The sequence below is a fragment of the Topomyia yanbarensis genome, chromosome 3, assembly GCF_030247195.1.
Source record: "Topomyia yanbarensis strain Yona2022 chromosome 3, ASM3024719v1, whole genome shotgun sequence".
NCBI lineage: Eukaryota > Metazoa > Arthropoda > Insecta > Diptera > Culicidae > Topomyia > Topomyia yanbarensis.
In genome coordinates, this window is record NC_080672.1 from 234,380,740 (window position 1) to 234,397,254 (window position 16,515).

The 16,515-nt window shown below is 36.3% G+C and overlaps 2 protein-coding genes across 2 annotated transcripts; one reads left to right on the forward strand and one right to left on the reverse strand.

Annotated features, from left to right (window-relative positions):
* Nucleotides 1-8,830: 8,830 nt before the first annotated feature.
* On the forward strand, nucleotides 8,831-10,017 carry LOC131687769 (uncharacterized). The gene is made up of 2 exons (XM_058971863.1): nucleotides 8,831-9,483; nucleotides 9,544-10,017. Exons 1-2 carry the CDS (start codon nucleotides 9,061-9,063, stop codon nucleotides 10,015-10,017), a joined length of 897 nt encoding a protein of 298 aa, XP_058827846.1. The 5' UTR covers nucleotides 8,831-9,060.
* A 3,389-nt stretch (nucleotides 10,018-13,406) lies between these two features.
* LOC131690375 (uncharacterized) lies at nucleotides 13,407-15,536 on the reverse strand. The gene is made up of 2 exons (XM_058976091.1): nucleotides 14,608-15,536; nucleotides 13,407-14,398 (listed from the first exon to the last, which is right to left on the reverse strand). Exons 1-2 carry the CDS (start codon nucleotides 15,526-15,528, stop codon nucleotides 14,048-14,050), a joined length of 1,272 nt encoding a protein of 423 aa, XP_058832074.1. The 5' UTR covers nucleotides 15,529-15,536; the 3' UTR covers nucleotides 13,407-14,047.
* Between the last annotated feature and the right edge of the window lie 979 nt (nucleotides 15,537-16,515).

Sequence of the window (16,515 nt, forward strand, 5' to 3'; positions counted from 1 at the left end):
GTCTCGACCTAGATAGACGCTTTGTGTTAGTAGAAGTAGTTCTTCAGCTCTAAACGTTGGGATTTCACTGAGATATCCGTTGAAATAACTGTTCAAGTTACGTACCGAAATTTGGCACTAGAATTTTTTACGATTTTGAATATAATCATATTTCGCATAGTTCAAAAAACCAAACCTCATATTCGTGGATTCAATACTTTTTGGTCTATCAACTATTACTTGAAAGGAATCGTTATGTTAAAAAACGTGGTATTTTGAAAACCGTGCATAAATTTGGGCAAAAAATACCCATGAAAACAGACAACACGCTATAGGATTTTAGGAAAAATCCGCCCATGTGCCAGAGATAAAGTCATAAAGCTCAAAAGAAATATAGTACGTAGTTTTCGAAACGAAATCATTCTTTTATCATGATTTATTATAAGAGTGCAATATTTTGGCGCTTCTTGTAGCTAGTATGAGTAATTTAATAATTTTTTTTATAAATTTATGGTATCAATTGGAAAGAAATCGGCAATCGAAGCTTTTTAGTAGATTTCTCCACAAACGAAGCTTTATCTGTGAGTTCTAAAATACAAACAGTGCAATTATCAATGATGTAACGCAAAATTTTCATTTCATTTACCCCCTCCCTCTTCTTAGGGTTATTGGTTATTTCCTTGGTAAATAAGTCACGGATAAGATGTCCAATATTTTTTTCTTCGGTAGAAATAGATTTGGTATGTTTCAGGTTACTTTTTTACACCATATTTCACAAAATGTTGAAATTGTTCATTGTCCCTCCCTCAATACAAATGTGACATGATTTATAATTAGCCCCTACCCCTACACCAAGCTTTCGGATAGTACTAATTTAGCACAAACCCTGTGCTTTTCTACTGCGCAGAACAAGCGACGATATAATGCGTACGACGGGAAAATTGATAAACACTGATATAAAGTTTTTCAAATCAAGTTTTACCATTAGTTTCCTCGGATTCTTACGAATCCATTGGTATACTATACTTGGGTAGTTTTATGGGAAAAGCGAGAGAAAAAGCGGGTTGAAGAAATCATTCATTTCATTCGCGTGCACGCATACATTGGTATGAGTATCGTATATGCGTATTATATTGATATCCTCAATTCGGCAGATAAGAAGAAAAAGAAGCCCGACGGGGGCCTTAAAAGTTATCGGCATTGGAAAAAGAGCTATTTTCAATCAAAAAATGTGAATATCTCCACACATACTAGCAGTAGAAAGTTTCCGTCTTCGGCAAAGTAAAGCAGTTTTATAGTCCAAACAACGTTCTAGAACATTTATATAATGGAAAAAATCTAGAAGAAAACTTATGATGAAAAAACAGTTTTTAAGGGGCCTTTTACAAATAATGTCCCATATCTTTAAAAATCTCAAAAGTTATAGAATTGAAGTCTTCAGGTAAAATGTTTGTAACAAGTTTTTCTACAACTTTGCTGAAGTAAGTATTTGTCTATCTGAATTATTGAAGAAAATAAATTTCGTAACTCACTATTAGGGGGATTAATCATCAATCCGATAAGACAGAAAGAAGGGGAGTTCTACTAAAAGAAACTTTCTCAAAGACATAATATTGCTAAAGTGAATAGTTTTGACGCTATCTAAAAAACCCCTTTTTTGCTCTTTGGGACCACTGTGCATAGGTAACATTGAGTCCTGCAGGTATTTTAATTTTTTTCCGTTACGCTACCTACATCCATAGGACTAAAAAAAGCGTTGGGTGCAAACGAGTTTGTGGGCGTGGTAACTGTACCCGTTATTTTGGCCTTGTTACTTGCCACTGAAGCATAGGATGACACACCAAGTTGTTAATCTACTTTAAATCGGATTAACACGATAGGACGTGTTTTCTTGAAGTGTACCTGAAGAAGTAGGTACATTTTTTATTTGTTGTTTTTGTTGTCTAGAACGAGAATTTATAATTTTTTCTCGAACTGGACAACCCCAGAAATTTGATTTATGATTTTCGCTACAATTAGCGCATTTGAAACTTTTTGTGGTTTTTTTCATCGGACGAGTATCTTTAGTGTGAGATTTATCACCACAGATCATACATTTGGAATCCAAATGACAATTTTTTGTGCCGTGCCCAAAGCCTTGGCATCTACGACACTGGGTCAGATTTTGAATTCTGCCCCCATGTCGTCTATAATGTTCCCACTTTACTCGCACGTGGAACATAAAACGTGCTTTTTCAAATACTTTCAAATTATTAACCTCATTACGGTTAAAATGAATTAAATAAAGCTCCTGGATAATTCCAGAGCGTACTGTTATCGCCGCTAGCCTTTCTCTTCATAAGAATAACTTGTGAAGGAGAAAAGCCAAGTATTTTTTTTTCAATTCGTTGGATATTTCATCCAAACTTTGACCTTGTGGTAGCCCTTTCAAGACAGCCTTGAATGGTCTATTTGTCTTGAAATCATATGAATAAAATTTATATAACTTCTCCGTAAGATACTGGAGTAGTCGTTTGTGGCCAATCAATTCCTCCGATGTAACTCGACATTCTCCTCTTCGGCCAATCTGAAAAGAGACTTTCATGTCCGGAAGGAACGTCGAAAGCTCAGTTTTCGAACTTTGAAGTCGGAGATCATCACTGTTATAGGCGGAAGTGATTGCGTTTTCTTTTCATTAGCATTATGCGCAATGCGAGGAAATTTAGAAATTTCATAAGCTTCACATTCGGATAAAACATCGTATGAGTTGCTGCAGTCAATTGAATTTTCGGGTGGAGAAGATACCCTTTTCCGTTTAGCTTTAATTTTTGGCACACGGCCTTTCTGGGAGAACCCAGGCATGTTGGAAGAATTAAATATTTCTTTAGGCTGAATTGTTCTTGAAAAATGTTTTAGTCTTGAAAAAGACTGATTAAGTAGAAAAAGTAGGTAGTCTTGAGAAAGACTAATTGTCGAAAAAATTTAGGTAGTCTTGAGAAAGACTGATCGAGCGAAAATATAGGTGGCCTTTAGAAAGACTGTTGCAGTTGCTGTTGTAAAACTCTAGGTAAACCAGGAGCTATCAAGATTTGTGACCGGTTCGAACTAACGTTTAAGCCGGTATGACATATTTTCGCATGATTTCATTAATCCGTCTACTCGTAATTGGAGGCTCGATTATACCCTAGGAATCAACCAACAATATCGTTGAAACTAGACCAGGCTGCCTTCTCCTTTTCATTCAATGTATTCTGGAATAATTTAGAATGCAATGATTGCTTTATCTGAGGTATACTGAAAACTCCAGCAGTTATTTTCATGTCTGATAGTTTGGGAAAATTTTCTTTTATAACACTGCACGTTTCTGATTCCTTATTCAGTGCTTTAGCGAACTGTTTTATTAATCCCAATTTGATATGCAGAGGTGGCATCAGCACTTTGTTTGCATCAATCAACGGTTCGAACTTTACGTTTTTTCTCCAATATTAAATTCATCTCTTTTCAGTTCAATCACAGCAAGCATAGACGAAGGTGGTTTTTTGCGACAGTAATTTTTCTTCGATATTATTTCTTAAAATTTCATTACTTCGGATTACAAAACGTTGCTAGCGATGGACAAAAATGATAAATTGTGGGTACGATTCCCGTGTGAAAAGTGAAAGATTTGGTTTATATCAATGGTCGCTGAAGACGATATAAATTGTTGGTCGGGAGGCATAGTACCATCCCCATGTTGACAAAATTGTTATGAAGAAAATTTTCAATTATCGAAAATGAAAATAGAAATACTACACGAAGAGACAACCACTAAGAGCACCCGCACCAATGCGTTGCTATGCCTGGTTGGACAGCATTCGGCAACCTTTACCACAACGCGGCAACCACACCGTAGGTTGCCGTACGAGTGCGGGTAATAGCAATTTATACCTGGAGTAGTAGCGAGTAAACAAATCTAGCAACTCGATAGCAACGTATCGAAAAGTTGCTATTTGATACAAACGGCACAGTTTGCTTCGGTTTCTGCACACTTTGTGTTCATGGATGGAAGTTTGCTTGCGAATGATAATTTCAAATGCTGATACATATTACAATTGGAGTACAATAGGTGCTTTAAAAGGAGGAACAAACTGGACCACGCAAGAATACGTAGCATTATGCGCTACGCTGCTTGATAGTAATTTTGTAGAAGACTGAGCAATAAATTCCTTAAAATTAGGAGCTTCTCTAGCTATTGGTTGCCTTGATTAACTACAATGGATATAATGATTAATTAGGTGCTCAGTAATGTTTAATGACGATTCTAACGACATGTGCATTTGATTTGACAATCTTTACCAAAATTAGTCTTAAAATGAAGTTATTAAATTGTACACAATGCGATTTTCACTTGTAAATGTCATGTATTGTGTTAAACACATTAAGCTTTTCATACAACCACGCTCATTTAAAAAAATTTCTATTTGTAGAGAATGGTATAGTCGAAAAGTCAATTTTGTATTTTAACAAACCTTTGAAAAAGTCATTATTTGATGATATCAGCAATACCAAGAAAACTTACCAAACCTGTTTTAATCCACCTATTTGTGCAATAGTGTCTTTCTTATTCATAAACATTATGATTCCTTGATATATTATGTTTAACATAAAGTTGAAAATGTCTATTACATTGTTAATTCTTTTGGTATCTAAATACAAGAATAAAACACAATATTGGGATTCGCAAAATGTGACAAAAGACAAAAAGACTTAGCCATAATTAATCCTTTCAATTTTATGCCATTTCATTTCATGAATTTTGATGCCCATATTGCGTGGGGTTCACGCAAACTCATTTTCATTCTCGTAGGGCTTCTGGAACCGTCTACGTTAATCAATGCTACTTAAGACTTATTTTGAGCAACTTATTTTGGTTGTATAGGAGGATAAGACTATGTTGTACAAAGAGTATATGAAAACCAAAGAAGTTGTTTTATTTTTATTTATAATTACTAGCCTTCCCAGTACTAGACGACTATTTGATGTTATTGAAGTGCAGTTGATTTGTCTTACTCATATAGTACATGCAGCCGACATTGATAGAGCGGCCGATTGTGAATTATCAGCGGGCATCGGTGGTTGATTGTTGGGTTTTCTGTGGTAGATGAGTTTTCACTAGTTGCATGGGTGTATGTTTTTCCGAAGTGGTAACATATTCCACTTTCTCGAATTTCGAAAATTCGTTTAATGAATCCTAGTTTAGTGCGCGGTTCTAGGTTATGTATACGAACGTCCACTTTATCATCATCTATATGCACGAGGACTTGGTGTTGGTGTTATTGTATTCGACGTCATCTCGCATGTTGTTCTTCAGATTGCATTTTTTGTGCTTGAGAAAAACTTCTACACATTATCAATACACAGTTTTTCGCGTGGTGCAGTTGTATGTAGGTTATCTAGGTTATTTGTTTCGATTATAGAAATTTTAAACTTAGGGTCATTCGCCTTCTATTAGGTTAGAAAAATTTCTTTTAGAAAAATCTCTAACCCCATATGTGGGGTTGGAAATCAAACTTAGGTGAGCTGCGTGCAAGGCAATCGATTTACCATCTAGAGTATGTCTGCATCCTTAAAGTCAATCGAAATTATGTTATCCAGTAGTACTCGCATTTTTGTTTCCTGTGGCTGATTCATTTCACTGTATCATTTGTGTGGATAAGTAGCAAAGTGCGGTAAAATTGTCTTTGCGAAATGAGAAGTTAGACCAGGATTTATCAGTACTCATACCGATTTTGGGCTTCCCTACCGATTAACAGACGACCGGGGTAAAATTACCGATATTTAAATTTTCCTACCGAAAACATTTTTATTGATTTTGGACACAACCTACCTCATTATCCATATTTCATTTAAGTTTGGTTCACAGGGGGTGGCATGAAGGGGCACGCGCCTCCTCTATTTAACCGGAAAGTGATCCAGTAGAAAAGCGTGGGTTTTTGTTTTTGTAAATCATTATGAATCAGGAACCAGGAATCAGTAGCGTCTGACTCAAATGACACGTTTCCCATGCTGATCGGAGATTTGTGCCTTGCCAAGAATCATCTTTTCATCATTTTCCTGATGGGAATGATTGGGGAAGTGGTAAGGATAGGGTTAAGGAAAGTAACGACACAGAACAATTAAAACAGAGCATTCTGCACCCCTAGAGGGATGCTGAACGATCTGCAGGTGCTACAATAGCAGGAATAAAACTTCCAACCCCCGGAGGGATTTCAAATGTTTATTTAAGCAGTGAGCGGATATATCAACACCCCCGCGGGGATATTGAGATAACAGAACGATAACACCCCCGAAGAGATATTGTCATTCAAGTACGGCTAAAATTATAGCTCTTTACCACACTGGGTTAGAAAAAATAGCATATCCTTCAGCTTCAGCTCTCTGTACTTAGGTTCATCTATGTATGGAGAACCAAAAATCCTGATACGTAATTGCATTACTACAGGGTAGTTGCATATCAAATGATATGATGTTCCGTAATCGGATTCACAAAGATCACGTGAATAATACTCAGCGCGCTGAATAGTGGCCTGTGATAATTGAGTTTGCAATGTCCAGTCAGTGTCTCTGGCAGCACCGGTCCAGTGAAATCCAATCAGAACAAGTGCAATAACTTAAGTTCTACAGATATTTCTTGTAACTAGTAGCGTTCAAATAAACGGTGATAGTCTCAATTATTAGTTTTACATTTTGTAAGAAAATCATGTTTACCCCCAAAGTTATAGCTGTTTGAAAACGTGGTTGTTCATAAATAACAGGGTAAACAGAGGGTTAATAAACTAAATAAAATGAATAGAATGAATAAAATAAACAAAATGAGGAAAGTGATAAAATGAATTAAAATGTTTTCTTTCTATATATTTTATCATTTTTTTTTCATTTTGTTTTCTTTAAAAAAATTAAATGATCGAAATGAAAAAAATTAGTGATAATAAAAAGTAATAGAATTAATAGAATAAATTAAAATGTGTCTCATTACACTGATAATATAAATTCGTAAATATGATAAAATTTATCCTACAATGCACGAATTCATTCGTCGTTTTCTGCAACGAATTTTCGTACATTGTAAATATTTCATGAACAAGAATGGCCGCTTGGTGAACGATAGCTTTCGTAAATTTTACATTTTTAGCATGCACTCCATAAATGTTATTGTTGATAACGACATTATTTTTCGTGAATGAAACGAAATGTTTTGTTTATTTTAATAAACGTTTATGTATATTACGAACGATTTCGTTGGTCTCACGAATTCATTTCGTTCATCTTAAAAAAGTTTTCGTATTTATTAGCATATTATTTTTTTCATTCAATCTTTTGGGATCGATGTTTGACAACACCGATTTTTTTTTTTTAATTTAAAAAAAATGATCCGGCCAAATCGATTTTATTGTGGCATGAAGAAATGACCGTTTGATGAACGAAAGTTTTCGTAATATTTCCTTATTTGCTGTACATTGCACGATTGTTGTCGTTGATAACGACATCATTTTGGTGAATGAAACGAAATGATTCGTTTATTTTAATAAGTGTTTACGTATATTACGGACGATTATCATATTATTTTCAATCGATCTTTTAGGATCACAGCAATGATCGATGACAACAAAGATTTTTTTAAATTTTTTGAGCTGGCAAAATCGAATTTATTTCAATCTGCTCACCTCTATTGAGGACTACAAAAATTGTGGTGTTAAGTAATGGTCGCTTGATGAACGAAAGCTTTCGTAAATTTTACATATTCAGTGTACATTGCACGAATGTTGTTGAAAACGGCATTATTTTTCGGGAATGAAACGAAATGTCTCGTTTATTTTAATAAACGGTTGTGTATATTATGAACGATTTTGTTGGTCGCACGAATTCATTTCGTCCATTTTAGAAAAGTTTTCGTATTTAATAGCATACTATTTTGACATTGCTTCAGCAGAGAAAAACTCAAACTTCTTCATACAAAACCAACGAGTTCACGATGGCTCAACTGAATCCGTACTGCTCCGGATTATGGATCAACTGGAAGCGTAAGAGGTTCAGGAAATCTTCCTGAAGCTGGAGGACACGGATACGGTTACTAAATAGTCAGACCGAGATCATCGTGGTGATCAACAATTATTGACTCCATATTCTACCTCTATCGAAGCTCTGTTGACGTTGACGGTTTGACAAATGGTACTCGTAAATATTATTATTAAGACTTTCGTATACCATAGTGAAAAATTCGTTTGCCTAATGAAGCCGTTTCGTAATAAGCCGTTCGTTGTCGTTTCGTGGTTTTCACGAAAAACTCGTAATAAAAAATAAAAGTGTTTCAATAGAAATACGAATGACTCATCATATGTACGAAAAATTCATATATTTTATGAAAATTGTGAGTACGAATCTAATTAGCAGGGATTTACGAATACATTCTATCAGTGTAACGTTCTAGATGAAATGAATAAAATGAATGACTGAACAAAATTAGTCAGATTATTAAAATTAATAAAATATGTGAACCCCACAAATAATATAAAATTGCATAACACGAAAAAAGTGAATAAAATAAATTAAGTGAATGATACGAATAAGGTACATGAGATAATAAACTGATCGAAATGCATACAAAGAATGAAATGAATACAATAGATAAAATGAGGTCAAATAAACAAAATTAATCATAACGTTTCAAATGTTTCTACTTTGTTGATAAGCCTTAATTAGTCATCAGGAAATCTAGAAATCAGAAGTTTGTCTTGGAATTAAAAGATGTCTTTTTGGTCACAGATATTTAAAAAATGATTTTTGTACAGAATATAATTTTCAGGTCCAGTATTTTAACGCGTAATAAGAAATAGTGAACTGAGATAAGGCCACCTATAAATAGTATTGATTTTCATTAAAGTATATAAAAAAGAGTGTCAAGTATCTAGCTTATGTTAGCAACTACCGGTGCGTAACACGGTTGTTAACCAAAATAATGACGAATAAAGTTGGTAATCTAGCATGCTTTGCCAACCCGAATAGCAACGCGTTCATCTCGGATTATTCTATTAAAATTTGTTTCCGAGTGACAAGTGATTGAAAATGAGTGCTTCAAAACGAGGAACCAACTGGACTACGCAGGAGGACGAGGCATTATGCGCTGCTTGGTTGAACACCTCGCAGGACGCTAGCATCGGCATTAACCAGCGCGCAAAAACGCTTTACGATCGCGTGTTTGATCGTTTTCTGGAGATATGCAGCGAAAATCACGTTCCGGGTAATCCAGAACTACGCGCCCCTAGCGGAATAAAAGCTAGATGGCATCACATTAGTAAAATGGCAAGCAAGTTTGCAGGTTGTGTTGCCCAAATCGAGAACCGTTGCCAAAGTGGGGCGTCTCCTGAGGATTTTTTGAGACAAGCGATTGCACTATTTGCAACGACGGAGAAGACTCCATTTACTTTAATGCACTGCTACAGCATACTGCAAAGTGCCCCGAAATGGCAGCAGTATCACACAGTAAAGGTACGTCTTTTTGATTATTGCTTCCATTATTTTTGCTTATTGCTTTTATTTTTGTTTTAGAAATCACCCACTCCAAAAAGGTTAGCTGCAGAAATTGATTTGGCCAGAGGCGAAACAGATCTGCCAGATCCAGTGCCTTCATCTTCCGATCGTCCTATCGGTCAAAAGGCCTGTAAAGCGCAAAGGTTGAGCCAAGGATGCGCCTCTAATCACGTCGGAAGTGAAATAGCGAAAGCGGGGAATATGTTGGCTATTGCTGCGAAGGAACGACTGATGTACTGCAGGCAAAAGGCACTCGCCTTAAGCAGAATGGCAAACCACGCCATTATGTCTGTGGATATTAATGGTTTAAACGAAACAGCAAGAGAGTTTTACTTGCTGGAACAAAAAAGGATCCTGAACGAAACCAAAGAGGCTTTCAAAAACGAACTGGAGCCTAGACCGGAGCCTCTAGACGATGATAGGGAGGATGTAGAGAATACTATTGAAAATAATGATGTTGTAGATGAGTCTGATTCTGATGGAGATTTTTAATATTTTATTTATTTATTATTAATTTTTTTTTCGCCGTATTTATAGGCTTATTCTTTTTTCCGTTACATCATATGATTTATAAATATAATGCAGTATTATGAATTTAAAAAAGCCTGCTTTATTCCACCTAGTGGTGCGATTGTATCTTTTTCGATTGTCCAAACTATGATTAATTAGCTCATGTTCAATATAATTGTGGAAACGTCTACTACATTATTATTATACTTGGCACGTAAGTCGACGCTGACACACTTTAAGCTACCACGAAAGTCGTTACAAATTGCCTGAATCCAATGTAGTTGGAAGCGAGTCGATTTTTTGTCCACACGTGTCGTCCTAATCGGGTAGTACATTATTAATGTAGCTGAGGATCCGTTTGGGAGAGGTATGCCATACCTCGTGAGGCGTCATTAGATGCCTTCCGAAGTATCGCTCCCTTCGAAGAAATAGTACTGCACAACGGCAAAGAATATGTTCCGAGCTCTTGGGCTCGTAGTTACGAATTGTCATCTTCACTTTTGCCATTTTTTTCAGATGATACTTAGCATGACAATGTCCCGTAAATAAACCTGTGATTATACGTAAAGCTTTTCGTTTTAGATCCATTAGTTTTTTGGTTCTCGTTGTATCTGGATCTATGAATTTCTTAGCTTGTCGAGCGCCTCCTACGTTACGCCAGTCGTTTAGTAGTTGGTCTCTTGCCCAAGTTGACAGTTCTAGTTTGATTACACAGATAGATATACCAAAAAATGGTTTTAGTCCAACAAACAAGCTTGATGAACCACGCCTGGCTAATTCATCAGCTACTTCGTTACCATTGTTTCCTTGGTGGCCAGGTACCCAGAATATGAGCACTTTATTCCGAGTTGCCAGTTGTTGTAAAGATGTGATGCACTCACAAAACAGATTGGACTCACATTTCGACGACCTTAATGCCAACAGTGCTGCTTGGCTATCCGAGAAGATTGCGATTTTGGCATGTCTGTAGTTTCGTTTCCTACAGACCTTCGAGCGGGTGTATATTACATATACCTCTTTCTGGAAAACCCCACTTTCCCATTGATATTTTTGCAGCGAATTAAGTGATATTGATTTCTCAAAATATTATATCTCCAGAGCACTTTCTGTATTTTTCAGTTTAATATGATATGAAGTAACGTTCAAGGAATGCGAAAAAATACTTCCAGGTATCTCGTTACCTTTCTTGTATAAAGCAAGTGGCACATGCCATTCGACATCAGTGCGTCGACATCGGAAAATTTTTGTGTGTATGTATGTATGGCTGTGTATGTGTGTCAGATAATGCCTTTAAAGTTTTTCGGGGCTGGCTAAACCGGTTTGTTTAAACTTAGTTTAAACAGTTTTTATTAATTCGTAGATCCGGTTCCATAGATGCAGGTAGAGGAGTGCGGCATACAGTAAATTTCCAAATAATCTGATAACACTAAGATTTTAAAATGACGAAAAATATGTTAATATGGGTGCAAAGTTACTTGCAGAAGCACGTCCAAATCGTTTTGACATCATTGGCCACCTATGACGGTTCTTGGTGCCCCGGGTAACTTGTCATGTTACTAATGGCATTTTTGTTTTTGACAGTGCACTACACCGGTGTAGTCGGTGCTACACTCATTTAAACTTGGGTGTAGTCAGTCTATCTCTTTCTTTGCACTACACCGGTGTAGCACCAAGAAAAAACGAAAACGCTATAAGTTGATGCTACACCCATTTCTCAGTGCATTCTCGGCCGATTTTTTAAAACTTGAACTCATATTAAGGTTACAATACTTCTATTGACTGCTGTTGAATTACTTTATTTTGATGTTTATAAAATCTAGGAGTACGATAGATCACTATATTCGAGGTTCAATAAAACAATGTACACGCCTAGAAAATCAGTGGTCCAACTTTTCTTTGACGTCTGTGAATACTGCAAATTATTTTAAAATTGGTAACACAAATAATACATTCAATCCCTTGACGTCATTTAGGTAAGAAAATGAGGATGTGGCAAATGATGTGAAAAATCATAAAACCGCGGATGGAAATAACATATTTTTTCAACAGCTACACCTGACTTTGTACTTGCGAATGACTTCTTCGTTGTTCTCGTCGTCACCAGAGTGTGGAATTGAAGTTGTGCATTTCGGCTCACATGGCTCAGTTGTGTGACGATAACGTTTGCGCTTCGGAGCATTTTTTTCATTTCCCTTCTCTTTTTTGATCATTTTATTTCGATTATCAACTTCAACAACACCTTAAATTATTATCTTTGGCAGCCCTCCGCGACCATTCACGCACGCCTACGCCCGCGATCTCCAAAGCACAATAGTCCCCGTTGATAGAATGATCCTGATAGCATTCACAAATCTACAAACGCGAACCCACACGCGCCCGTGTTCATGATCATGCAATTGCAACATCTACATATACTTATGTCCGCGGTATCGCCAACATTAAAACACCCCGGTAGTTAAGTAAACGTTGTAGCACCTATAAACTTACAAATGCGGTCTTAAGCATTATCCCACCACTCGTGCGATCAAGAAACGGTTACGTCTGGAAGTATAGCCTCGGTCCTAGCAACCTAGACTCATGCCTTCAGCTGGACCAATAAAAAATGACACTCATGTTCTCTAGACAACACGTCCCATGGTGACATAACAGGGAATTCTAGCTACATGGGGAAACAAGAATACACGTACCAGGAAATCAGTTTCCTCACCAACAGCAAAGTAACATCGATAATGCCAATTCGTCGCTGTTGTGCTATCTTATGACAAACGCCATTTTGGGGTGAACTGAGTTAGATATTCCATGTTACTAAGTTTTAAAATCTCCATACGGTCGCGTTTTCAGAATTTTGAAATTCTGCTGGGTTACTGAGATATAGCGAAACACGATTATGACAAGCGCCAATTTCTCGAGTGTTCGAGTTGTGCTATCTTATGACAAAGAAAAAAGAGACAACATTCTTAGTTTGTTGGCTTGCTATAAGCCGAAAAGCTTATAGCAAGCCAACAGATGTCTCTGATGACATAGGTAATTCCTATGCAGATCAACCATAAGCATTAGCTAGGTTCTTGTCTCGGGAGCAAAACTTTTCCTACCGTAGTTTTTTTCTGCCAATGGTTGGTTTATATATTCATGATTATTGAACAAATTTCCTTTTGAGATTTCTACTTGTTGTGGAAAGTATACCGAAATGTAGTGATGGATTATGCAAGAAGAACATTTGTTTCGTCTAGTCACCTTTCAACAATAACATTGTTTGATATACATTGTCTCTAAATTGTCAATGAAACCAATTTTTGTTCATTGTTCTTCCTGAATAAAGGAGGAAAATTGGAAAAACTTTGTGTTCTAATACCATCATTTTGTAACCTGATATTGCTGCTATCGCATGGAAAAGTATAATATTGAACATAGTGATCTATAACGCATAATTTTACGAATCAGTTATAATTCATTTTTATATGAAATCTTCTGTACACATTTGTGACACGTCATACATATTTTATCATCAATACACACTTATGACACGTATGTGAGCGACTTTGGTTTACACTTTAAGCAAAAACTGTAAATATAGTCAACCGATCTTCGCACAAATCGAGAGTTTACTTCAGAAAAGATAGAAGCATCGAATGCCTTCTCCAAAAAGCTTCTAACATTTATAAATTTTAAGATATTCAATCTCAAACTTTAAAAATCGTTTTTCTCGAACAGTGCTAAATTGCGCTTGTCATAAGATAGCACAACAGCGACGAATTTTCTCCAAGCCAAGCTGCGACAGACAACACAACTAATACTCCTCCGCCAGCGAACGACATGACAACACGACCCGACCAATAGATATTAAATTAGCGTTAGTTTTTTGCGCATACTGTAAAAATAAAAAAAGAATCGCGGCTCAGTTATGCTAATTCATTCAGCCATGTTAAATAAATTATGAAAAAGATGTGTGAATTTGTGGAAAGATTTAATTTTACATACAAGAATATGAATTAGTAGTGTAGTGAATGTAAAACTACTCTTCATCCCCTTTCATATTCCAAAGATGCTCAATCAGGTCATTCTGTAGTTGATGATGAAGGCTGGTGTTATGTACTTCTCTGTATCGACCCAGAAACGCTGTAAAATCATCAACTGGTCTCACTACTTCATGAACATTGCTTTCCTCTATATCGTATGACGTTAAATCTTCCCGTTCATCTTCAATGATCATATTATGAAGAATTATACAGGTGCGCATAATAGATTTCAAATCCTCTTTATTCCACAACCTAGCCGGATTTTTTATAATGGCAAACCGTGCCATCAACACACCGAAGGCGCGTTCCACATCTTTTCTAGTAGACTCTTGCCTTTCTGCGAAGTACTGCAAAAAAACAAATAAAATAAGTAAAATGGACTAATTACTATAATTTTTGTAGGCAAAAATGCAGTTACAAGGATTCTTATTACACGAATAATATCATTTGTTGTAATTTAACTTTTCAGGAATGAGACATACATACGGACTAAGTGTTCATTAACATCTTTTAAAATTTTTCTTTCTAGACAAACAAAGTATAGACTACAACATACCTTGCGCTTTTGGCCAACGGGCGACGCTATCGTTTGCACAAGTGTGGCAAGTGGAGGATATATTCCGTCTGCTAAATAGTACCCGGTATTGTAAGTGTGACCATTAACCTCATACTTCACTGATGGTGTTTTGCCGCCATATAGGTTTGAAAATAGAGGGGACCTATGCAGTACAGTAATATCATTGTTTGATCCTGGCATACCAAAGAATGCATGCCATATCCATAAGTCGTACGATGCAACCACTTCAAGAACAATAGTAGGTTTCTTCTCTTTACCTTTATACTGCCCTGCCCAAGCAGTAGGACAGTTCTTCCACTGCCAATGGCAGCAATCTAACGATCCTAGCATACCCGGAAAACCTCGCTCATTTCCGACTTTAAGTAGACGCTTCAAATCTGAACGCGTGGGTGAGCGTAGGAATTCATCGCTAAATATTGTGTCAACCGTGCGACAAAATTCCATCAAACACTTTCGAGCTGTAGATTCGCCGATTCGAACGTATTCGTCCATTGCATCCGACGGTGATCCATATGCTAACTGACGAATAGCAGCCGTGCATTTCTGGATGCATGTCAGTCCCAATTTTCCAGTTGCGTCTGGTTTTTGAATAAAGTATTCGTTTGTTTCAATCTTCGTTTTAATTTTCAAAAACAATCTACGATGCATCCGATAACGTCGACGAAATTGTTCATCCGTATATATAGGTGTTTCCGAAAAGTAATCTTTGAACAATCGAATGGCACCTTCCTCTGCTCGTCGGTCAATATTCGGTCGTTTTCCAGGTTGGGAACCACCTCGGCTTCTTCGGGTGATTGAATTTGTCGTTCCATATGCGTATATCAATATTTGTTCCGCGAAATGATTTTCTTCATCGCTCGAATCAGAAAAATACTCAAGAAAGACATCCGCGTTCTCCATTATTTTTTTCTACCTACGGGTAGCAACTTTATTTACCAACTACCGGTGCGAAAAGGGAAAGATAAAATAACAACCATGATAGCAACGACCGGTGCGTAACTCGGTCGTTAACCAAAATAGTAACGAATGATGTTGTCAATCTAGCATGCTATAGCAGTCCGACTAGCAACGCATTGGTGCGGGTGCTCTAAGGACTAGCAACACATGCGGTAAGGGCCATCCAATTTAATTTACTATAAACGTAATTTTATATGCACGGAAACGCTAGAAATCTCATAGCTCAACTAAAATTTTAGTTGCGTTTCTGAAATCGATTAGTTAAAATTTGGTACAGCTAAACGATTGTAGATTTTTCTAAACTTTCATTTTTGATTTTGCTTCAAAAATATAGTGGCTAAAACAACCAAATATCCAGTTGAAAATGTTATGCTGGCAGTTTAGCTAAGACTCACACCAAGCGAAATAACTCTTTGAATTGGTTGCAACAACCACATATATTGTTGATTAGAAACGTTAGTGAGTTGAAATTTAAAAGCAATTTAATTGTTTTAGTAAATCATTTTTTGATTCAATTCCCCAAAATGTTGTACCAGTTAACTAATTTGTTAGATTGAGGAGTTTGTGTTTTGGAAAGGAGGATATAAATTATTACAATTATTTTCCTTTATTTTTAGTGGTTATACATGATAAATAGATCATTTAATGTCAAATACTTAAATATAATAATTATATTGGGTCGGATAAACTTCAATCACGTCACAATACTGCAGCGGTCATTGGGTAGCAAAGTAACAACTAATCGAGTGCGTGGCGGAAATGTTTTTTTCATTTTAAATAGTGTAATATCGATCCGAAATTACCCGAAGACACTTTTCCTTGTCAAACGCAAATCTACCTATGTCGCAGTCTATAAAAATTATAAAAAATGCAAATAATTAAGTAATACAATACATATATCAATACTTAACTATCTTTCGCTCTTATCCG